Source organism: Wasmannia auropunctata, unplaced genomic scaffold, assembly GCF_000956235.1.
Source record: "Wasmannia auropunctata unplaced genomic scaffold, wasmannia.A_1.0 LD336055.1, whole genome shotgun sequence".
Taxonomy (NCBI): Eukaryota; Metazoa; Arthropoda; class Insecta; order Hymenoptera; family Formicidae; genus Wasmannia; species Wasmannia auropunctata.
In genome coordinates this window covers 1519686-1545066 of record NW_012026835.1, presented here as the reverse complement: position 1 = coordinate 1545066, position 25381 = coordinate 1519686, and the positions used below count along the sequence as shown (strand labels likewise).

General features: G+C 32.3%; 1 protein-coding gene across 2 annotated transcripts; it reads right to left on the bottom strand.

Annotated features, from left to right (window-relative positions):
- Window positions 1-2038: 2038 nt before the first annotated feature.
- LOC105450888 (tolloid-like protein 2) lies at window positions 2039-25381 on the bottom strand. 2 transcript variants are annotated; one of them, XM_011690992.1, is made up of 16 exons: window positions 24946-25381; window positions 24430-24647; window positions 16506-16658; window positions 16001-16205; window positions 15045-15320; window positions 11632-12021; window positions 11117-11295; window positions 8395-8625; window positions 7858-8082; window positions 7134-7601; window positions 6849-6971; window positions 6440-6758; window positions 5616-5907; window positions 3993-4206; window positions 3615-3865; window positions 2039-3490 (listed from the first exon to the last, which is right to left on the bottom strand). In XM_011690992.1, the coding sequence occupies exons 2-16, from the start codon at window positions 24614-24616 to the stop codon at window positions 3326-3328; spliced, it is 3678 nt and encodes a 1225-aa protein (XP_011689294.1). In that variant the 5' UTR covers window positions 24617-24647; window positions 24946-25381; the 3' UTR covers window positions 2039-3325. The 2 variants fall into 2 exon arrangements, with proteins under 2 accessions (XP_011689294.1, XP_011689295.1); XM_011690993.1 differs by lacking the exons at window positions 16001-16205; window positions 16506-16658; window positions 24946-25381 and having other exon boundaries at window positions 24430-24512.

Sequence of the window (25381 nt, the reverse complement as noted above, 5' to 3'; positions counted from 1 at the left end):
GCACCATAATTGCAGCGGTCACTTGTAAATAAGCGCGAAATACCTATATCTATGCATTTCAACAATTGTATTAATTTGCAAATTAAGAGACATCCCGCGCGTTTCCATGAGGAAAAATCTGACGATTTTAATTAAAATTAACGAATATTCGGTCCAGGAAGTGCAGCGGCCGCTTGTAGATAAACGCCAAAAACCTCTAAAGTTTAAAAATTTTATTAATTAGTGAATTACGACATCCCGCTTTCGTGACGGATAGTTTTAAACAATTTTTTATTAATCAATGAATATCCGGCTCCGGAAATACAGCGGCCGTTTAAATAATCGCTAAAAGTTAAACCTGTATTAGTTTAACAATTTTATTAATCAGTGAATTAAGAATCTCGCTTCCGCGGCGAAAAGTTTAACAATTTAATTATAATTAATGAATATTCAGCCCCGATGATACTGCGGACGTTAAACAAGTGTTAAAAATTAAACCTATATAGTTCAACAATTTTATTAATCCCGTGAATTAAGAATCCCACTTTCACTGACTAGATATCAATTTTATTAATTAGGGAAGATCAGCCACTGAACGTACATGGTTTTTTAAATAAGCGTAAAGAGTTTGGCGATCTTATTAATTAATGATTATTCGGTCTCGAGACCCGAAATTAACGTGCCGTTTAAATAAGCGTCAAAAACTTGTATGTATAGTTTAACAATTTTATTAATTATAATGAAGAGCCCCCGAACGTAATTACACAGTGAAAGGGCTTCATCCTCGATGTGCGATTTTTTAAATATGCGTTACGCGAAAAAGTTTAACTTTGCAGTAAAGCGACTTCGTCTCCAACACGCAGTTTTTTGAATAAGCGGAAAAAGTTTTTTTTCTTTATTTTTAAAATAATATTTTTGGTTTTGAATAATATATTTTTGTGCTGTCTGTTTAATCAAATACTTTGCCATTTTTATAATCTCATATTTGTTATTGGACCATGATAAACTGTTTTTAGATGGTGTATAATATTATACATTCTATAAAAAATATTTTTGATTTAGGGTAGATGTAACGTACGAAACTTTTTTATGTACTTGGCGTAATTGTTTTCTTTCTTTGAAAAGAATTTTTAGTTGACTATATTTTCCATAACTGATTCCTTTAGCAATCTCTGGGCCTCAAAGTGTTTAATCAGTATGAATGATTATGCGATTTCACTAATTGATCGTTAGTAGTTGGAAAAATAACAGTATATTTTGTTTGATGCAAGTATACTTTGTTTATCGAAAATATTCGATATCTGTATACGTTGTTCGATATGCGTTATCATGTTACTTTGTGTACCCTCTTTTATACCTTCTCTTATGAAATATATACCACACTTATTGACTGACGTTTTATATTGGTCGTGATTTTGTTGTCCTGCATTTGTCGTCTTTTCTGCCGTCTTATATTTTCAATCTGACATTCAAGAAAATCGAACTAAGGAAAGCCTCCAGTGTGGTGTATGTGTATCAGAGACTAAGGCTTCACAGTCATATTTCATTGGATTCGAGATTGAATTCCTTACAGAATAAAATGGTAATAAAGAAATTTTTTATCTTCGTAGTCGATTAAATAAGCTCGGTAATATAATACTATATATTACGTAATTCATGAGTAAAAGTTATACACAAATTAGTGTTTTAATAAATGTACACTTGTTTTGTATATATATATTTTTTTACATATTTATATACATATATATGTATATATATATATATATATATATATATATATGTATACGTATATAATATGTATATATAATGATTATATGATTAATTTCTTTATCTATTTACAATAAGCGTAATAAACGACAGAATACCCGTTATACTTCCTCGCAAACTACGGATGCATACGTACACACGTAAAGATGCACACAGATATGCATGTTATTATTTAAATATCACATATTTTATATTTATATATGCACGTGTTTAGACGAAACGTTTTATTGTACCATTCTCTTGATAACTTCTAATTGGAAAACGTCACGGGATATCTACAAAACGCTTTGCATTTCTTTGGATACGTTACTCTGATTTTCGACGCTTTATTATTTATCACGCGAATCCTTTGTACCTGTTTCTAATCACGTGCATTGCGAAAGACCGTAGACCGGTGGATCGTTGATGCACTAACATACCAACTACTAACATACTTGGTGCTTTCGATCACGTGAATCTAATTTTCTCTTATAATCTAATCGCTTCATATCATAACGTATATGAGGCATATGAAATATTGATATTACTGTCACTTAGGCAGTGTTTGTTCCTTGTGAGAACGATATCAATGATATCAAAAAGATTTTCTTCGCTTTGTAAATATATCGATTACGTACGATATCGATAATGTTATCTTGTGTATAGTTTTCGTATATGTGTGATAAGTATAGAATTCTTAAATAATACGATGTTTTTTTAGTTTTTTTTTTCAAACAAATTCTTATTAATTTAGAACGTACCCTTTAATTAATGAAACATATTCTAACTATTGTGGCACGTAAACGACCCATGTTATGCACAGGCCACATTTAATATTTTGTTACTGAGTATCTATCGACGGAAACCTTATGTACGTGTGTTCTGAATTATCGCTGCATTAAAAAACGATTGAAAAAGCAAATTAACGCGATACATGTATTGAATATCGTACCATTTTAATTTTAATTACTTCATGCAAAAAAATTTTTATCTAGATGACTGAACTTACGCAATTACTCACATATCAATTTATAATTTCTATTGTGCCCTGAAACACAAACGAAGAAATACCTCGCAATTTATCGAGATAATTGTTTTCAAAATTCGAACTTCAAACTGCGGTTATTTAATGACCTTAATGTTAAATATTGTTTCTCTTAAATATGGCTTGAAAGAGAGAGTAACACTATAATGCTATTCGATCTAGATTAGTATTCGATCTAGAGACTCGTAAAAATTTTGTAGACTTTGACATGTGCGTCAGCTGAATAAAATTAAATGTTGACTGCATCTAACGCGATTTAAAAATATTGCTGCTCGTTCATCGATGATCATACATTGTATTAGATTGTATCTTAAGCTTCGCACGTGGGCGGATATTCTATCCTAGATGTAATATATGTATATATTTATATATATCTTTTTTTAAGAATCAACGTGTTTTCTAACAAGGATGAAAATTTCATCTAACATACATAGAAGAATATACGTAATGTATTGTCGCGCTAGTGTACTCCTTAGTTACTATAATACTTCTCACGGAAGTAATCAACTCGGAATTTAATCATTTCAATCGATTAGAGTGTGACCGAGTAAAAGATCAAATGTTTTCCTGATCTTCATTGTCTCCACCACCAAGATTTTCCTCACTGTCCTGTCGATCCATTGCCACGAAAACAGCTACGAAGCCTTTGTTTGAAATTGTATCATCTGTTCTAAACCTCACTAGCAGCGCCTCGTTCATGGAAATAAAATCAGTAGTATTCTGTAACATAGGGATCGCAATTTCTCGTACAGTTTGGATGTTTTTCTTATATACCTTTGTGTGTTTTTATTATTTTGACATAATGCTTTTAAAAGCATTCAAGAACATTGAAAGATATACTTACAGAATTACCGCAAAATCGACCATACGGTGGGCTAGACGCATCTAAACCGGAGAAAACTTCGACAAAGTCGTATCCACATTCAGTTTCGTATTCCAATTGGAACGAAAGAAAAGATAAGTGAACATTTTTACCAAGTGGCGCTTCTATTACCCAGTCACAATCCGTCTTGTGATCGTAATGATAATAACCGTATTTAGCGTGAGAATATAAATGCTTTGCTCTATCGGTTGCCATAAGATGACCACCGCAGGCTGTAATAAAAAAAGTTATTATATGTTATTATTTTTATAATTAGATAATTTTATATTTAGACATTTGATAAATCGGATTTCTTTTTTTGCCAAGGCCCATCAATGTGCTATAAAAAAAAAACCTTACCTGTACTATGGGTAGCTAAGAAACCTTTTCTCTGTACAGAAGCATCGCTCTTGAAAACCATATACATTTGATTGCCTGTAGCAAGAATCGGATGTGGTTCCTTGTTACCGCAAAATCTACCTAAAGTGATGCTGTCCGGTGAATCTCCGTCGTAAATAGCAATATGATCATATGCGCATTCTTGATGTGGTTCCATCTCGAAAACTTTAAAAACCTGTGACATTGTCACAAATATCTTTAATACGTATTTTCTTCTCTAATTATATTATCTTCTATATTTCTTTTTCTTATTTTATATTTGTTTGAAACAACTTAGCAAACATAGATGTAACCGTGCTATACAGGGTTGGGAAGTAATGCATTACTTGTAATGTCGTTACCAATTTTATTACACTTTTTCAATAACGATTGTTACTTTTTCTACCTATAACCTTCTACCTATAAAATGTAACGATAATGTCGTTACATTTTTATAGTAGTGATATAACAAATTTGTCATTATTTTTATCATTATTTTTTTATGCTTTTAATTATTTTCTTATTTTAATATAATTTGTAGTCTGCATTTTTATAATTACTACCAATATTAAAAATAATATACAATGTAATTTACATTACATTGTATATTATGGATTTTCAGTACTAACAGGAAATATTGGAACGCATTCTTAATAATGACTTAATGTAAAAAACAGTCAATGTTTAAAACCAGTTTTCTCTAATTTTATCTAATTTTCTATAAATATATAAGTAATATAAACTTGCTCTATATACAGACTAATTTAGAGTGTTCCAAATTTTAATATTTATTACATTTAATAATAATTATCAAATAATATAAATTTAAAATCTAATTAAATTTGTTTTGGCATTACAAAAACGTATAACAAAAAAGTTACGAATCGTTACTTTTCAAGTTATGGTAACGCATTATTTTTTTAAATCAGTAACGAGTAATGATAACAAATTACGGTTATTTTTTACAAAAACTAGTACATAACAGGCGCACGCTGTGTATTGAATCCCATACATCTTCCAATAACATTTATACCAATTTACATTTTAATTAAACAATGTTAATAATTTTTGATAAAAAATAAATTTTCAAAAAAAAATGACGCTTTGCGCGCGGTGGGTATTAAACTCCATGCATCCAATAACATTTATACCAAATTACATTTTAATTAAACAAATTTTAACAATTTTCAATAAAATGACGTTTTAATCGGCCATATTAAATCGGCCATTTTTAAATAAAATCACAATTTTTTAGAAAACAGCCACATAATTCATCTTTAAGATAAACCCAGAAAGAAGTCGATATTTTTATTTTTCTGGAAGATATGAATTTTTAAACATTGGGGAAAAGAGGCTTCAATCGGCGGTAACACGCCAATTTTAATATAGGATAACGGTAACGATAACGCGATTTTTTTAAATCTAACAGTCCTAACTGCTCTGTTGTTATATGACGCGTATACGTAATATATACATATGATCGATATACACGTTTTTCTATATATATATATAGCTATGTGGCAATTATATTCGATGTTTGTTACAACATACATTGTTTTATAATATACCAACGTTTTACAAACTTTGCGAAATAATGGTACGAACCAATTTTATCCGATGGCCTGGCTTCGTAGTAAAATGCCAAACGCAATCCTTACGTCCAGGATAATAATCCGGATAGTTCGGTGAGGTAATTGTTCCCATGGGCGCAGTAATCTCGTATTTGCAGCCACCCTCTTTGCAATCGTGACCGTTTTCATGAAGTGTGAATCCATTGTGACAAGAACATTGATAAGAACCTATCGTATTTTTGCACTCGTGCTGACATCCACCGTTGTTATTGGCACATTCATCCATATCCGTGAAAAATACAGCAGCAAAGCCTGATTTTTGGACGCTGTTCAACAAAACGTACAGTATAAATGACAAAAGTACTGATTGTTCCTACCGACAATGCAAATCCTGACTGACTTATATCAATGTAAGATACTTTAATGTTGAAATTTTGAAACATTTTGCTTTGTTTAACATAAAAAAAATTGACTATGCCTCTCGTACTTTAACATAACAAAGTAGTTGTGATCACTAATGTTTCGATTCCTTTGTGCCTTCTTCTTAACTATCAAAGACATTACCGATTTCAACATACAGTATATACATTATATGTATATAATATCAACAAATCGATTCGATTTTCAATCTTTTAGTCTTTTCTGTGAGGAAAGGAGAGAGAGAAATCGCGCGTCTTCTTTGTACAAAACGTTATTTATCGATAGCTCGAATAAAATACTGATGAATAAATATACATCGAGCAAAATATGACAAAAGATATGATGCTATGCCTTTTTCTATAACGTAAAGGTGTATAAAGGTAATAAATTTGAACTATTAGACCCACGTATTAAGAAGATAGATATCGTGAAATAAACCTATTGTCAGATGTGAAGGTAATCCTTATAAAATTGCCCTCGGATGTGATAAGTGGCGGTAGTCGTGCGCCACAAAATATCCCATGCTTTCTAAGAACATCATCACCAAGCTTGCTCGCTATTTCCACAGAATCGTATTCGCATTCCTCTTGGTATACATTATTGCCTTCGAGATCGAAATGCGTGAAATTTAAAGTGATACGATATTGAGGCGGAGCTATAATTTCCCAGATGCAATTTTTATTTCCTGGATAAGCTTCAGGAAACGATGGACTCGTGATAGTGCCATTACTATCGTCGAAAAATCCACCACAAGCATCTATGAAAATAGAATTGTATTATTAGATATACTGACTTAGATATACTGACTTAGAGATTTTGTATTTTTAAGAGAACTGTCGCTCTTTACCTTCGCAATGTTTACCGTCAGAGTGTAACTCGTAACCAATTTTACAAGAACATTCGTATCCACCGAGTGTATTGATACAATCGTGTTCGCAGCCGTGATCCGTTAACACGCACTCGTCGAATTCTTAAACATTAGAGTAACATCACATTCATCATGTATGTTGTACAACAATCAGAGTAACAAACCAACATGAAATTCGCGCAGTGTAGCACCTACTCTCGGCTACTATATATATTTACTTGTACTTAAATTACTATACTGCTGCTTTCGTTATATTATACGCACCTTTCATAAAAGTTGCCGAGAAACCAGCCTTTTGAACGGAACCATCGCTGACGAACTTAACGAGCAGCTTGTTCCCTGTCGACTTAATGTCTGGTGGTATCTTGTACCCGCAATAAACGCCGATTAAAGGGGAATCGTTGTTATGTCCGTCACGCACTTCGACATAGTCGTACACGCAATTGTCATGGTTCTCGATTTCGAAAGATTGAAATTTCAAGGCCACTTGATAATCTTGAGGTACAGACAACTTCCACACGCACTCTTTGCTAGACTGATATTCCTCTGGATAATTTGGTGATTCTAGATGTCCTATGCCGTCTAATTCGACATCGCCGCCGCAAACAGCCTCATAACTCGCCGTAAAACCACGGTGACCACTTTGCCTGCTGGACGTTACGTACGTTACCAGCATACGACTTCCACTTGACACTATTGGTTCGTGCATTTTACCACTGCCACAGTATCGACCTGATAAAAATGAATACGGAGAATTTGAGCGAATTATAAAATCGCTATTTCCTGGCATTTTCTGGCCAGAAAAGATTTAAGAATCACATACAAATTTATTAAATTTACATCGCATACATGTCTTCCCTATTCACGTTCCCTAAACTCCACTCCTTTCCGGATCTTTCGTATTTGCATTGTCGAGATTGTCGGACGCAAGCACTTTTCGCGTTTCAAGGTTTTTTCTTTTAAAGAAAAATGCTATAGGTATGCTTACCTAATACTCGGCTCTTATACCAGTATCCATCTCGAATTTCAAGATAATCACTGCGGCAATAATCGCTTTTGAATATGTCGAGAGACGTTATATTTAGTACGATACGTTCGCCATGCGTCGCTGTAATCCTCCATTCGCACCGTTCTCCATCGACAGACGGAGAATTGTTTGAATAATTTGGTGATCCAAAGCTACCACTATTCTCCTGAAACGTTCTACCGCATTCTGCAAAAATTCATCAAGTCTATCTATTTAATCGTGTTAAGCTGAATTAGCCAAGCGACTCATATACGTATATTTCAAACAAAATCAAATGAAAAAATTGAAACATCTCAATTTTATCGTGTTTACATTTTAAATCTTGTTTTCATCAATGTATTATATATATATTTGTATTATATATATATTCGTACTGTGTGATTGAATAATTAATGAATATATATTTCAATGTCTAGCCTTTTTCACTTTTTCAGACACATTATTTAATTTTTATTGTTACTATATAAAAATTCCAAGAAAAATACGTTAGATTCTTACTGTGACACTTGTACAGAAGATTCGTTTGTGCGATATCACCCTCGCTCAGTCTAATTCTTTGTCCGATCTCGGGTCTCTTTTTTCCATGAGTTTCCATAGGTAATATTGTATCCAAATAAGTACCTTTTGAAAAGGTATTTTTTGCATAGTGCATAATAGAATCATAATCATAGGGCAAACCCAGTGAATTCACTTCTTCCTCTGTCAACTTATTGAAATTGTATTCCTGACCTGCCAACAAGATATTTAGTATTTTCACCCAAGAAGCGTAGAAGTCTCCTCATGTTAGTCGAGAAATAGATCTCTTTATAGAGATAGAATTTTATAGTCGTGTACATCAATTTTGCTTATTTCTTCAATAATACAAAATAATCTCGACATAGTCAACAATCGTTTCGATCTTTTATATACGTACATGTATACATATATCGAATGCAATGTATTTGAAATTTTTTTTTTTAATAAATTGGGAAAATTTTCTTTAATTTTTTATGTTAAACATCCTTCTAAAAAAGGAGATATAATTATAGATTAAATAGTAAAAAGAGAGAATGGATGGATGAGTGTGATGTACTTATTGTAGTACTTATTGTTGGTCACAATTTTGTAAATCTAATCCGCTTTTTGGCTTATATTGTAACTGCCTAACTGACAATGAAAAACGAATAAAGTCTATAATATTAACCATTCTTCTAACCAAACTCTATCTATGGATAATTTTTATTGATAACTTTTTATTTACTTTCTCATATTTATTCCGATTTGCACACAGCAATGTAAATACTATATTAACAACCGTTAGTTACGTCGCATCAGCTATTTTGCAACGTGACAGCATGGAAACAATTGCAATTTATAAATACACGGTGCAGTCTAACAATAAGTAGAAGCTTTTAAAACGTAAACTCAAATTATATAATATAATAATTAGCTATTTTACTAACTAAACAATTCATTAGCATAGGTAGTGGAGCACGATAGAATACAGAATTACCGATAATTCCTGGTACTTGTGACGCGTGCATCATTCTGAAAGATCGATAACATTTACAGATTCTCATTAAATTAGATCCGATTAATTTAAAACGGAAATTAATTTCAGCCACGAAAACAAATATTTAGTACAATTGCTTTGCGACAACAAATATGGTTCAAGGCATGTATGTATAACATACGCTTTCAAATAAATCTTATTCACGTTCACTAAACATCAAATGAGTATATGACAATTCTGTGAAATTTATGGAAATTGAACTGTGTGCTCGAATATATTATTGTTTTGCGAGGAACAGAGGTAAATTATGTGTTCTCCAGAGGATGCATCGATGCATCATCTAACCTTCGATTTTACACAAACACACACACACACACACACACACACACACACACACACACACACACACATAAATCTCTTCTATTACCAAGTAGTTTTTATTGTGTATTATATCAATAAAAACAATATATACACTTCGCGACTAATGTATAACAAGTATAAAATTTTTGAAACGATTATCGAATCCATACTAAACGCAACCACCTGATATTAGAAAATCTTCAATGCGTCGATTTTTCAAAGTGAAGCTAACCGCGTGTTCTCAATACTTAATTAAAGTTAAATGATGAAATTCCTTTGTGCAGTAACTAAAGATAAAATGTTTTTTTTTTTGTAAACTCGCTCATATATAACATTTACGATTATATTAAATATCGACTGTCTTTTCGGCTTAAATAATATACCTATATCACGATTATATTTTAGATTAGATGTAATTTGAGATGAGTCAAATATATAAGACTTTAATTGTAAGTGCTAACGTTTTCTCAAGCGCTGGAACAAGAGCATCTTTCTAAAAACACCTAGCAGCTAATGCATACAATTAGGTCATAATTATATCGCTGACAATTTCTTAAAACTCTTTCTCGTACAGTCGAGCGAATAACTTTGAATAATGAGAAAATGTTTCCTTACATGGATTTTCCGTCTATTGTATCCCAACGTCAACATATAATATGATGTTGTACGACATTTACTCAATTCTACGTTTCACAATATCTGATAAAGTCTTGCTAAATAAAATTCACATCAAGTTTTATGTGGGAGTTAGAGATTAAATCTCCACGTTAGATCTTCCACATTGAAAAGATTAATCATTAGGATCAATTTGAGAATGATTTAAAGAGATATTTGATAAATGAATAAGTAACAAGTACGACTATAACGCGCCGTGTGATGATCTAATTACAATTATAACTTTGTTAATAAAAGAAATCCGTTTAAAAATTTATAGAAACTGATTCCAAATGACCTGGTCTAACAAAAGTCTAGAAAATGACTTAAAAAGATACAAATAATTTTATGATATCTTCTCTAACAATAAGAGCTCGTTATTATTTCTATTTTTTACTTTTCTTTTGTAAAACTTGATATATAATTTTAAAAGAATTAACTTTAATTGTTGATCATAACGATAAATTAATTTTAACTGTATATTAAATTTCGAAATTGTAACTAATTTTTACTCACGGTATTGACGTTATTAGCGACATGACATCTTTCACGCATAGATATTTTTTAAAAAGCCATTCTGTCACGCGTATACTTGGCTTTATTTACCTAGGCATTATTGACATTAACTTACGTCAAGTGTCACGCTACACACGCGCACGCGTCTTACATATATTCATATGGTTTCAAAATCTAGAAATCTGAAATACCACTTACCACTCATAATATTATCACGAATGATTTGTACATGACGGTCACGATCCGGTCGGGTATGTTCGTGCCAAAATCCAACGACGTGACCCAACTCGTGTACAACTATGCCAAATTTGTCACAATTTTTTCCGATACTAATAGCCTGCGGTCCGTTACCTCTCTTTCCAACGAAAGAACAACATCTATCGAGAACAATTTAACATTTCATTAAACTTTTATTCGTGTTCCGGACACTAATTCTTGTCTTTTTTCCTATTGAAATAATAGTGTAAAATCATATACGTGTAAAGAATATTACGACATTATAAGATATCTTGTACTGCTATGTAATTATTTTACAGGAAAAAAAGAGGATAAAAACGATGTGCCGCTTAAAATAATAATAATAATAATTCGAAATTAGAATTGCTTATAATGTAAAATTTAAAATAAAATTGGAAAGACAACAAATTGTGCAAATCACATGCTATATAGAGACAGATGTAATAGTTGTTTATTATGCGTAAGGCGCGACTCACCCGCAAGGTCTTTCCGTAAACAAAATGTAATTAGGATGCTCTCTAGGCACTCTCTCTACAAATTTGACACAAGTGAAGTTTTCCCAGTGTCTCATCGCTTGCTTGAATAAAGCTTTGTGTGCGCCAGAAAAATTGCCATCGATCTCGTAAGGGATCACACCATGATCCCACACTCGTTCCTTCCTCGCAGTAGCCGCCCGACGTATTCTGCTTAAATACGCGTGTCTCGTGCCGCCCTTATTCGTCAAGTATTTTGGTTTGTGTTCTATATCGTAGAATTCAATAGAACGAAGACGTCGGTCGTGTACAGAAACAATTTCATCCGACGCATCGGTACTAAGATGCATTCGTCGATTACGATTGTGATTGTAACAACATCTCCGCAAAATTCTAAGAATACACAAACATAGCTAGTTAATAGTTTTATACATACATACTATTCACGCACGCACGCACGCACGCACGCACGCAAGCACGCATTCATGCACGCACACGTACATGCACAATACATTTGAATATATCAAATTTTCCAGCTATAGAAGAATATGTGGCAACAATATTTTATTTAATAAACTTTTAATCATATGCTCTGGCAAAACACATCAAAATGAAAGTACAAACTGAAAACGTTAGATTAAGTTGCAATCAACAATAATAAAAATATAAACCTTGCCCAATTATTAGAAATATTGTGCGTCTACCTAAAGTTAAGTGAAGCAAAAATATATAATTTTAAAAGTAACATAAAATGTTTTCGTTCTTTCTCGAAAAGCCAAAAAGAGGCATTTGTGAAACAGAGGACGATTTCGAAAGTATAGCGATAAAAACCGATCGCTAGACGTAAATCGAAGACACTGTGGCACGCATTACTTTTTACGAGAACGGACGAAATTGGCAATTGACGCTGGCAATTGCGATAGAGGGATCATGTTTTATTCGCGATTGGATGAATAAAGAATAAAATGTAAAATATAAATACCTACATAAAATTTGCTAATCCATGATAATGTAGACGGTCGAATACTACGATCGATATGTAGCTACAAAATCGTTTCGACAAAAAATATTACATAGTTTCATGTTTCCTCTGCGTAAAAGAAAAACATCGAGCTAATTAATTGTATAGCAATCGGCGCGTTGTAATACAAACAATCTATATCCTAATTCGTAATAAAAAGTACGACTGGCAGCGAGGCCTGCCGAGAATGAACGACTGAAAGATCGCTTAATTCGCTATATAGTATTTGCTACAGCTTGTTTATTAATATATGTCTCGTAATATAATGTAGTAACGTGCAGGAAAATCAAGGAATCACACCGCGTCACCGAGTGGTTCATGTATCGTGGCCTCTTAGGCATTTCACGGCGTTTCTGAATCAGCAAAGCGTTACGATTAATTAACGTCTCGCGTGTAGGCTACGCTTAAGTATATAACCGTAAGCACTTGTTGAGAAGCAAGGAGAAATATACAAGTAGAGTGCGTTAATAAATCCGGTTGAGACGCATTTACCGTGCTTCCTTTATATACCTTATACATAGCTCGTTACGCTTAGCGCTGTGTGTTGCGAAGAGACCAACGATTCCGCTACCTCAATGATATATGATACGACTAGTATAGATACGATCTATTTTAGGAGGGTGCACATGAAAACAGAAACTGAAAAGACTAACGCGCAGCGAGCTATTTTTTTACTGATTATAATAGTTACTGCAAAAATAATGCAATTAAATGATCAGTGTTACTCGGATTTATAATATGATACTTGTATATATTTATATATGACATTTTACATAACAATTAACGTAATAACTTTTTTCAGTCTAAAAAGATTTAAGTACTGCATATTTGATTTAAAAATCATTTTCGATATAATTTGAGCGTTTTATTATAACAAGAGACGAATACTTGATAATCGAAAGAAAACCGCATAGTCATTGCGTCTATTAAATATCTCTTTTATTTCGCAAAGCTTGGTCGTATAGCATACTCTGTGCACGTGTATGTACATTAGTGTGCTAATCCCGTAGGGGGTGAAATCCTATAAGGGTCGCGATACGTACATAGAGATTGGGGAGTGCATCGGACGTAGATTCAGCTTTCAAACAGGCTTACTAAAGCGCATGTTTACGCCCTATATCATCCGATACCACAAAATATCGTATAGTACGTGATTCCTGACGAAGCTGTAAAGATTTGGGAGCTGGGGAGGAGATTCAGCCTTGCTAGATCCGCTAATGTGACAGATACAAAACCTGATCGGAAGCTCTTTAAAGGATGAACAAAAGGAAATTAGCGACGTACGTTATGACAAACTTTCTTTCTTCAAACTTTGTAAATTAGCTAAAATAATGGCAGTTTGTCAGTCTGCCTGTCTCAAAGTTCCCGTCAAATTGTATTATTACATTCTTGTTGTAATCAACATGTTATATTGAGTTTATTTATCCACGTACTATATTACGTTATTGTTATTCTATATTATCCGATCGCTCATGTGTCATTGCTAGTAATGTATTATAATTATACCTTATATATATACTGATGCAGTGTCTAGAAAATTGTCAAAATAATTCCATACATCGCGGATAAATGATAATAACGGGAAACAAATAGAAAACTTTTTTGATATTTAATTAAGAGAGAAATTCACTTTCGTGTGTAAAAGTAGACGATGATGCACGAGCGACATACCTGATCACAGGCATACGAAATACGCGGCATATACGAAACTGTCGCTGCCAATGCTGACAAGTTATTGGCAGTTCGAGGGCTGAAAATGCCAGGACAGGTAGTATCGAATCCCATTTTCCAGCTTTATGACGACGTCCATTGTTATTGACATTACGAAATAACTCCCGCTAGCGGAAATACTCCCGTTAGCGATACTTAGAAATTAATGCTCTCGTCAATAGCCAAGTAGAAAAATATTAAGGTCGTGCCAAATTATAAATTTCGCGTTTGTAATTTACACAATTTTTTCACATTTATTTAATTAGGTGTCCATAGTGAATTGATGAATCGATCATTTTCATTATGTCCGAAAATGATTTACGCATGTGTGTACATACATATGTAATATTGTATATCAGTGGAAGATATATACACAATACATTATAATCAGTGTTTAATTTATAACTAGTATTATCATTGACTGGCATTATCAACTTATGTCATCATTTTTACATCAAGATTTACTACGCTAGCGATGGAAAAGACATCGAGCAAAGCAAGATAAAAATAAATAATTGCCGCCTATACCGAATGACTGACCGAACATACTAGCAGTACTAGCTAATAATCTATATTCTATTGTATATCCATTGTGGTGGAACTTATGGTTACAAATTTTATATTGTAATTTATAATTAAATAAGATTTTAATATTTGACTAGTGAATGTAATCACGTCTTCCTACCTTCTGCGATGATGACGTCGATGTCGATTTGATACATTTTTCATACTCGTTTCAGGTTGCGTGATAAATATTTCTTTGACGCGATCTGTGTATATGCGACCTACATATTTATTATCCTCGAGAGTTAAAGTTGTAGAGGTTGAAAATTCGAGAGGCATGTCGTCATTCGATTGTCTGGCTTTCATTGATCTCGACATCGAAGTCCTCCTGGAAAGCTGTCGATGAGCTTGTCGTTCAGAAAGCCTTTTCTTCGAAGCTTGGGTCGAGGATTCCAATCTGATAGACACAATAAAAGCCACAACTGTCAATTAGTAAGTATCATTTTTTCTTTTAGAGTACAGCGGGGTAATTTGGATAACGGTAAGCATTTGCAAGAATTTCAGGAAAATAAAAGATTTTAAAATACATTTTATTAGATCAATGTCTGATCTAATGAAATGTATTTTAAAATTTCTTATTTTTCTGAAATTCTTGCAAATGCTTACTGTTATCCAAATTACCCCACTATTCAAATTACCCCGCTGTACCCTACGCTGTTTAAACGCATATATTTAATTGTCTATAAATAATATTAAATAAATACAATAAATGCAATAGAGTTAAATGTATTCTTTGAAAGAAGCATATGTTTTTATTATCAGATAGGATAGAAATCAGCATATCGCGCATAGCGCATTTTTGAGATTTATATCATATATTCTCCCCTTTCCCCTTCTCCTCGTCTCTCTCTCTCTCTCTCTCTCTCTCTCTCTCTCTCTCTCTCTCTCTCTCTCCCCCCCTCCTCCCTCGCTTTCCGTCTCTTTCTCTATGATTTATTTTAACATTCATTGATATTTTCTCACGTATAATACATAAAAAAATGCATTATGCCATTAAAAAAATGTGTCAAATATTAAACATCTTTTACTAGATATTCTTGTGAAGCGCATAGTAAATATGTAAATTTATTGCAATACCTAAATTCAAGACCCTCGTCTTTAACCGCAGGATTGATATCATCATTTTTAGCACTAAAGCTGAAACCATTATTGGATTCGTTATCTATGTTATATTGGTTGCGATTTATTATGATAGGCTCTGGTTTCTTTTGAACAACCATTTCATCGTGCTTATGAAGCATCTGTTTGCTTGTATCGTGTTCGCTCTTAAACTGGAGAATCTCTGAAATAAACAATATCATTTCTTCTAGTTAAATATAAATAAAAGCTACCCATATAAATTATAATTGCTATTTCATAAGTAGGTACAAATATTATGTAGAATTATAAATTCGATGTGTGTGTGTGTGTGTGTGTGTGTGTGTGTGTGTGTGTGTGTGTGTGTGTGTGTGTTATAAAACAAAATTACAATTACAATGACAACTATCGGGAAATGTATCAAAACTGTTTTCCAATAATTTCTATACAACTGCGTTTTTTTTTAATTTTTTTTTTTAGATAAAATTATTAATATATTAGTTACCTGTAAGACCTTCTTCTTCCACTTGTAAACCTTCTTTTAATATTTCTTCTCTATACTTTTCCAATTCTTCCAAGTAGCTTTTATTTAATTTTTGTTCGCGCCATTCTGTGTCGTATTTAATATTTGGCAGTGCAATGTCACCGAGAAAATCATCTGAAATTAATCACGATATATAGGTATAATATTGTTATACAGTTCCATTTCCATCAATTGAATGCACGCGTTGCGCTCGTAATAAATTAGAATTTTTCCTATTTGCGATGTCGCAAGCGTATACATATCTGCGTGCGTTTGCGCACGTTTTGATTAATTAATTAGACGCTCGCGCACGAACGCTCGCACATACAAGATTACAACTCGATAAGTACTAACAAGGTTGAAATCGCCGCATATTCATGGGGACGTATATCCATAAATACAGCCTCATAGCAACAAATTACACAGCTGCTGCAGTTACAGCTCATCCTAGCATGCATGCATTTATATGCGCACATAATAGAGCTAACAAGATATTAAATTTGTTACGATTAACTCTATACAATTTTTACTATCTCCTCTGTAATAATTTCTTTTTAACTTTTTTTATTTTCCAAATTTTTTAATATCATAATTATTAAAATTACTTGTTTTATATATATTTATACATTATAATAATTATAATTATTTGTTATATATATATATATACATATATATATGTATAACAAGTAATTTTAATAATTATAATTATAATATTAAAAATTTCGAAAAATAAAAAGTTTAGAAGGAATAATTGCATATACATATATATTTTCTACTTAGAATTGCAAATGCGGCCCTGCACAGCTTCCGTATACGAATTCATGTATATGCGCGGTGCAGTCGATTACAAACCACGTAATGCCAAACCCCTGTCCGTTTCAAATCGGTGATTTCGTGCCATTCAGGCGGAAGCACCGTCCGAATGTTCACGTAAAATAATTTCATCGATACTCCACGTATTCATTACAAGTGATAAATGCTCTTGATCATATCAACTTTCCTTTAAGGTCTCGCTATGTATGTATATTTCCAAAATGTCCATTTCATTTTACTATACTAACATTAAAAGATTAAGATAATAATCATTTATAAAAAATTAAGATAATAATTAGTTATACCTTGTAATAATATTATTTTTTATATACTATCTTGTATCTTAAATTATCCAAAAAAGTGGAAAAGAATAAACTCGCAATAGTGACAGAAACTGTCATTCTTAATTATTTTATTAGAGAATTAGAGAAAATGTTTTCAGAGAGAGACACATTTATCAGATAAAAGAAAGGGTGAAGATAATATCCAAAGATGCTATCATCTTGCTACAGAAGAGCATGGCAAAGAGCCAATCATGATGTCGGAACTGTTTCAATCTCCAAATCGATCAGAGAAGCCTCCTTTTCCATTTCCAGGACATTTGCAAGAGCATGCAAGATGTGAGATAGTTAGATAAATAGAGAGAGAAAGAGAGAGAGAGAGAGAGAGAGAGAGAAATAGATCAAACACTTCATGAAGTGGAGTAGACAAAAGCTACTTTTGATTAGCTATGAAGATGATTTTGACTTTAGCATTTAAATACTTGCGACAACCAAATGATTCTAATTCGTCATTATTAAATTTATTTCACTAATTTTAGTTTTTTTTTAATGTATCTTTTGTTTGTTATTATTAGCAACACGTTATGATTATTTTTAGTTCTAATTAACAGACTATATTCGAATGAACAGGACATTCTAAAATATTTAATTAATTAGTGAAATACAACAATTTCTTTAGATTTAATCTTGTTCAAAAAAACTTTAATCTTTAATATAAGAATCATTTCCATAATATTATATATTGATATATAATCGATTTTCAAGCTTACAAACTTAGAACGTAATTAATACAGCAAGAATAGATTTTTGTCTTGAATTATTCTACATTAACACTACTAATATGGATTTATTACTCGTAAAAAGTTAAGAGGAAAACAAAGAAGATGATGCGTTAATCGTGAAAAAATGAGAAATGCCTGATATTCTCATTGTCAACATTCTGACTCTCAACATACAATATGTACAATGAATCGTACGCACGTATTACTACATATGTACGTCCACGGATTACGTGAGTATGTGTACGAATATGTGCTGTATTGATTCGAATGGAGAAACCTCTCGCATCGCGGCTCGAGTCTCTATCGCGTCGGATTAAACGCTTGCGTACACTACTGACGTCAATTTTATATCTGCTTTCTTTTCGTTCTTTTTTCTCTTTTTTGACCTGCGCGCAGTAACATATAGTATTCGATGATAATTTTCTTTTATTGGATTGATTGAACAATATTTTACACCTTTCAATCCTTTGACAATAACAATTCAATGATCGGACAACGCGCGGTAAAATCGCGGGTGAAAGGAATTTTGTGTTTTTATAATTAATATTTTTCTTATCGAACGAAACGTGATCGTTGATATTGTGATTGTCGAATAGTTTGATATAAATATCCATAAGGTTTCTTTATTTTTAAATAAATTACACATTTAATTGAAATAATGTCAAAAACCGCTAGCGGATTGTCACATAGATTCTGGAACGTTATGATGTACTATATTATTACTATATTATACTCGGCAATATAAATATCTCGCCTTTTATTATTTTATTGCTCAATATTGGATTACCTGTCAGAGATGAGAGACTGCAGCGTAGCTCAAGAAAAAACTTCTATAGAAACTATCAAAATACAAGTTCCACAGGTATAATTCATCATGTATCTTTTTTCTTTTCAATTTGAGTACTTACTACTTAATATTGCAATCATTAAAAGACTGCCCTTTAACCTTTTAAATCCGAGATTACAACAAAGAGGTTTCAGCCTCTTTCTTATACTTTTCTCATCAATTCTACATCGTTCATTTATCAAACTCTTATAAGTACCATTCGAGAACTTTACTGCATCCCTTTTTTGCTGTCTTCTGTGCACAGTGATTTCTCTATCGGTCTTTTTTTTAGTTACAGCTATTTGAAAAATGTTTCTCGATACGCAAGGCGTGATTAGCTTTGAATGAAAACGTATTTGACACATCTAAAATCTCGAAATTTGTGGTCTTTTACTACCTAACAAAAAAAATTGACGAAACTAATCATATTATAGAAGATCACAAATTTCGAGATTTTAGATGTGTCAAATACGTTTTTATTCAAAGCTGATCACGCCTTTGAGTATTAAAGTGAGTAAAAATTGAACAAAGGCATCTTATAGTAGAGAATTTGCCCTGTAAAATAATTTTTTGATCTATTTTTTACGTCAATTATTCGTTGAGTAACCAAAGTTTAAAAATGGGCAAAAATTTACTGAGAAAAGTAATCCCTTTTTTTGAACCAGTATATGTATAATATACATATAATACATATGTTTTTATCAAGATATTTTCACTCGATTATATTTTCTCAATACGTTATATATATATCGTATGTAGAAACGCCGTTTATGATCAAATGTAAATATACAAAATATATGAAAAAATAAATTATAATTACAATATAATCACTTGATATGTTATATAAATATACAATTATTAAGTAGATAATTTGTATATACGTCACACGGGTGCCTTTTTATTAAGTGTATAAAGCATCGCATATACTGGCAATGTTTATATACATATATGCATGCGTGTGTATAAAATAAAATGTAGCATGTATCATTTGTTCAACACTTTAAATTGTATCAAATGTGTATAATGTTTATCACATCTATATATGGCATACGACATTTACATTCACATTTGCATTTATTATACATTCTATAAAGATACTTAATTGTTTTTGCGCGATAAAGTAATAATTATAAAGTACATACATAATGCCAAATATGCGAATGTGCAGTTTCCACACTAATCATAAAAAAATTAATTATTTATTAAGAAATGATTCCTCTCGAGGTGACTGTCACTTTGTTACATGTCGCAAGCGATAATAACTTCGTGTTAATAATGATTCATTGTATTATGACATGTCTCAATATCGCCGGTCTGAAAATAATGATCGTTGTAACGATCTGCAGTGGAATTGATTTCAATCATAAGAAGTGTGAGTGACAAATATCTCTATAGTTGGCACTTCTATCGTTCGTCTTTCATACCAGGTGAATATTCGATTTAATCTCAAAGAATAAATCCTCATCACGTTCGACTTTTGTGTCACTTTCCACTTCCTGAGTTTGATTCGATCGAATGCCATAGTTTCACGTTCATTTAGAAAATATATACGAGAATCGAATAATTATTTCTTTTATTATTACGCTTCTAAAAATGCTTGAAGAATAGAGAAAAGCGATACATTTTTTAGATTTGTGTGTAAAGATACATTATAATCATGAGCAGGAAAACAGTCGCGACTATATGGCAAACTCTGTGTGTGTGTGTGTGTGTGTGTGTGTGTGTGCGCGCGCGCGCGCGCGCGCGCACCTGCATGCAAAAAGTAATTAATATTGTAATAATGTTACATGTTTATAAATTGTAAATGCAAATGTAATTGGAAACGTCTCAAATATAACTAAACTAAAATAGAGCAGAGATAATTATATTACGTGTGTCTTATTTTCCATATTGAGCACAATACATATACTGAATCAAGTTGTCGAGTTTGTGAGCTTTCTTACCAAACCTAAAGCTTGGATGCTCTGCAGTAAACATTGTTCTAAATAAATGTTAAGACACATCAAAATCTCGTTTCCTCGTCTGGAATTAAAGAAAAAGCCTCACAAACTGCGTGCCAGAGGCGTGCCGAGGGTTAGAAGGTTATCTTTTGACGTGATAATCTAGCAAACAGAAGGAAAGCAAGGCGAATGGCATATGCTACATCCCGGCTTAACCAAGGAGGATCGAAGAGAATCGATTCACATTGATTTATAAACAGCTATCTTGAATAATGCTTTCTTTTTATATCTCTTGCAAATTTAATTTTATTATATTACGTTTCACTAAAAAACCTTGTCAATCATTTATAAATAAAAGACGAAAGAGACGAATCATTTATACTTATTATGTCTTTTAATTCAATTGTGTATTTATAAGTTTTAATATTATATTTTCAATATTAATTATTGCAAGCATTCAATTTCGACTAACTATTATTATAAGCATCACATATCTTACTTGCTTTTTAATTTCAATTGCCATTTGTGCAAGTCGATGGACTTGTATAACTTGACAAATTTATGTTCGGTATTGCTCGACATTCCAAAAGCATATTTTCTATACAAATACATCTGTAGCTTTTTATTTGTGCCAATTTATCTTGTTTTGTTGTAGTTGTTAATTTTTTATCTGCTTGTTTAGACATAATATTAAAATAAGCTCAAAATATATGATGTAATTTCACTTCAAGATTTTTTATGGAACATTCGAATATGCGCATTCGATATTAATCATTAGGTATAGATGTAATTTGACACTTTGCGGTATAAACTTACGTTGGAAACTTTCATTATCACGTAGTTGGAAATGTAGAACGTGTTTTTGGGACGTACCTACCACACTTGTCATATATATTTAACTCAAAGTCTTCTAATTTAATGAGAAAAACAATTAGAACAGTGACAAGCGCCAGATAAATAGAAGACATTGAGAGAGAAAGAGACTAAGAAAGGAGCAAGGGAGGGGGAAAGAAAGAAAGAGAGAGATGACAAAAGAATATATGATAGAGAATTCAGAACAAAAAGGGCAAACCATGAATATAACGTAGTGATAAATGTAAAGCAATGTAAAACTAACTTTTGAATAGAAAAACTTTGAAAAAACATTTTTATCCTGATTAAATATCGTTTGTTGTAGGTAATCAAACTTTTACAAATAAAACGAATATCAAAGCTTTTGAATCTTTTTATTTTAAAAGTGTTTTCAAACTTTTAAAATTAATCGAAACGATCATTGCAAAGAAAATCTTGAAAAAGAAATAAAGCAATTTTAAGTCGAAGTATGTACAATAAATGCATTATTAAACACAAAAAATCACAGCGTGTGCAGCTGAACATTTTACGTACAATCAGAGAAGAGAAGAATGCGTGTTCGACAACACTATGCACCAGGATGAATTAGCGTTACAAATACACGCGATCTCGACAGCGAGCGGCCAACTTTTTCTTCAGCCTTCTAGAGCAATATAGAGAAATGTGACATGCTTTTTCTTCATTAATAAGACATACTTGCGTAGCATACTGATCTTCGTAGAAACTTTCTTCAAGTCTTCCGAATAATTGAAAGCTAAAGTTTTCATCAAATCGTAACAACACGAAGAAAAACTTTTGAGCTGCAATCTTTTTTGCATAAAATAATTATGTCAATATGTAATATACACCTCTAACGAAAACATAATCCATTAGAGATTATTTCTTAAAAATTCACACAATCAGCGTATCACAATGCCTATGTGCTACATCGAAATTCATCCTTCTCTTTCCACTTTATATATCACATGTAAGTATGTATTATTAATATTAGTATTAGTATAGTATATTTATACGAATGTAATATATTTATATCTGTACATCACAATAGTAATCTCAATTGATCAAATTAAGTGATCTAATATGGAAATCTCTAATTGCGGAGAAATTTTACTAATTTAAAAGACGTGATATAAAGAAAATCTAAAAATGTAATCCCAATGCAAAATAAATTCCACTTGTATATTAGAGTTATTCTATTAACCAATCGATTATGCGAAACATCATTGGTTTTTTTATCTCTACTCAAGTCGCTGAGACTTTTCATAAAGAATTTAAAGTTCTGCTAGTGATTTACATTACATCAATTATATTTAGAAGATAAAATATTTAAAAAATTATATACATTTACATTTCTTCTGCAATTTACAATAATCAATATAACGATCGACTTGAGCTATTTTGTAACAATGCCATTGTTTCGAATTTTCTCTTTGTTATTATATTTCTCCAAAGATAATCGATCTTTAAATAGATTTAAGGGCGAAAAAAGTTGCAAAAAAATTAGCAAATTGACAATGTACTTAAAAAAAATGTAATTGTTAATTTGTCTGGACTTTTGATGATTAAAATTTACGATGATTAAAATGATTAATATCATACATTTTCTAATATGTTAAATCTACAATTCTATCTAAAGGAAAATTTTTCTGCTATTCTTTTTTAAGTCAAGCGAATATCATGCCTGAAAAAAATGTGTCGTGCCATATCTTTCTTTATCTCCTTCTTTTTTATTCCATTGCTGACTCGTCTACAATTCTCTAGACACTTTCAAGATAATCATTTCAAGAAAAAGAAAAAACGACCCTACTTCCTTGCTCGAGCAATTCTTAAGTTTTAATTTTGAATTCATCTTAGAATAGAAGAAAATAGTAAATGTCTTTAAAGTTCTAAAAGAAAAGATATTACCTAATGGAAAACAGAGACTTATTCATTCAAAAATAATATCCCTTTTCAAAAACCAAAAACATTTATTCTTAATTAGCGATCTTTTTACATTTTTCTTATTGTCAATTATTTTAGCTTGTCAGGTTGTGTTTAAAATGTTGGAATAGAAAAAGAAACATATTGAAGAATTAATATTTCAATTACTTAAATATTCAATTTAAACATTCCTTCAATTAAATTTTAATAAAGAGCATAATATATACTTGAAGTTGAAGAAAAAATCAGATATTAGATTACTTGCATCTGCATTTATAAAAATCTGTTTTTTTTTTATTTTATTTAGAGCAATTCAAAGATGTATGTCAACGCACTTCATCATTTGCCTTAAAAAAATTTTTTTCAATATGATATTAATAATTACATCTATTTTTCTATGAATGCATGCATTCTCTTGAGATATTTCGATATATATATATATATATATATATATATATATGTTATAAATCTTTCTTCACTTTTTGTACTTACCTGCCTTGCAAATATCAATATCAAAATCTCCAGTGATAATGTGTGGAAACTTGGTGTTGAGTAATTCCTCGACGGAAAATTTATGTCGTTTACTGCGCTCATTCTTATCAGTATCATTTTCAACGGCTCGGCAATCGACAATCTTGGCCAGCAAGTAGACGACTGCGAGTACCAAGAATGTCTTCATCTCGAGATTATCGGATAAAATATCGGTACGACGACGACGACGGCGACGACGACGACGACGACGACGACGAAGACGAAGACGAAGAGTCGAGACGACGACGACGACGACGACGACGACGACGACGACGACGACGACGACGGCGACGACGACGACGGCGACGACGACGACGACGGCGACGACGACGACGGCGACGACGACGACGGCGACGACGACGACGGCGACGACGACGACGGCGACGACGACGACGACGACGGCGACGGCGACGACGACGACGACGGCGACGGCGACGACGACGACGGCGACGGCGACGACGGCGACGACGACGACGGCGACGACGACGGCGACGACAAAATTAGTCTCTCAAATACCAGTTGGGTCATAACAATTCAAACGTGCTACTGTCCGCGCGTATACATTTTTATATTAATGAAAGAAATCCGATCATGCAAATATAGCGTTAATTTTTTTATTTGAGTAAATCATTGATCACATTAACAACCCGCACGTTTTTATATAGTAATAACACGTGAGAACAATTCGCAACGGACGCGGGAAGACTTTTGTTTACACGGAATGTCTATACATACATTCAATTACTAAGCAAAATTTATCTCGGACGCGTAATTCGGCTCGGCTAATAAACAATTGAAATTCGTTATTCGCCGGACGGAGCGAACGGCAATCGTCCTTGCATGGAGAACGTGGAGAACAGACTGATCGTGTCCCTTGCGGCAGACACGAACGTGTCGTTCGAAAGCGCGCGCT

Bases quoted from the DNA above. Each gene is read 5' to 3' on its own strand.
- LOC105450888 (XM_011690992.1), bottom strand. From the start codon at position 24,616: ATGAAGACATTCTTGGTACTCGCAGTCGTCTACTTGCTGGCCAAGATT. The intron at 16,659-24,429 runs GTAAGTACAAAA...GATTAATTTCAG, and splicing joins TATTGATATTTGCAAGGCAG to ATGATTTTCTCGGTGACATT. The intron at 8,083-8,394 runs GTAAGAATCTAA...GAATTTTTGCAG, and splicing joins TCTTCTGTACAAGTGTCACA to AATGCGGTAGAACGTTTCAG.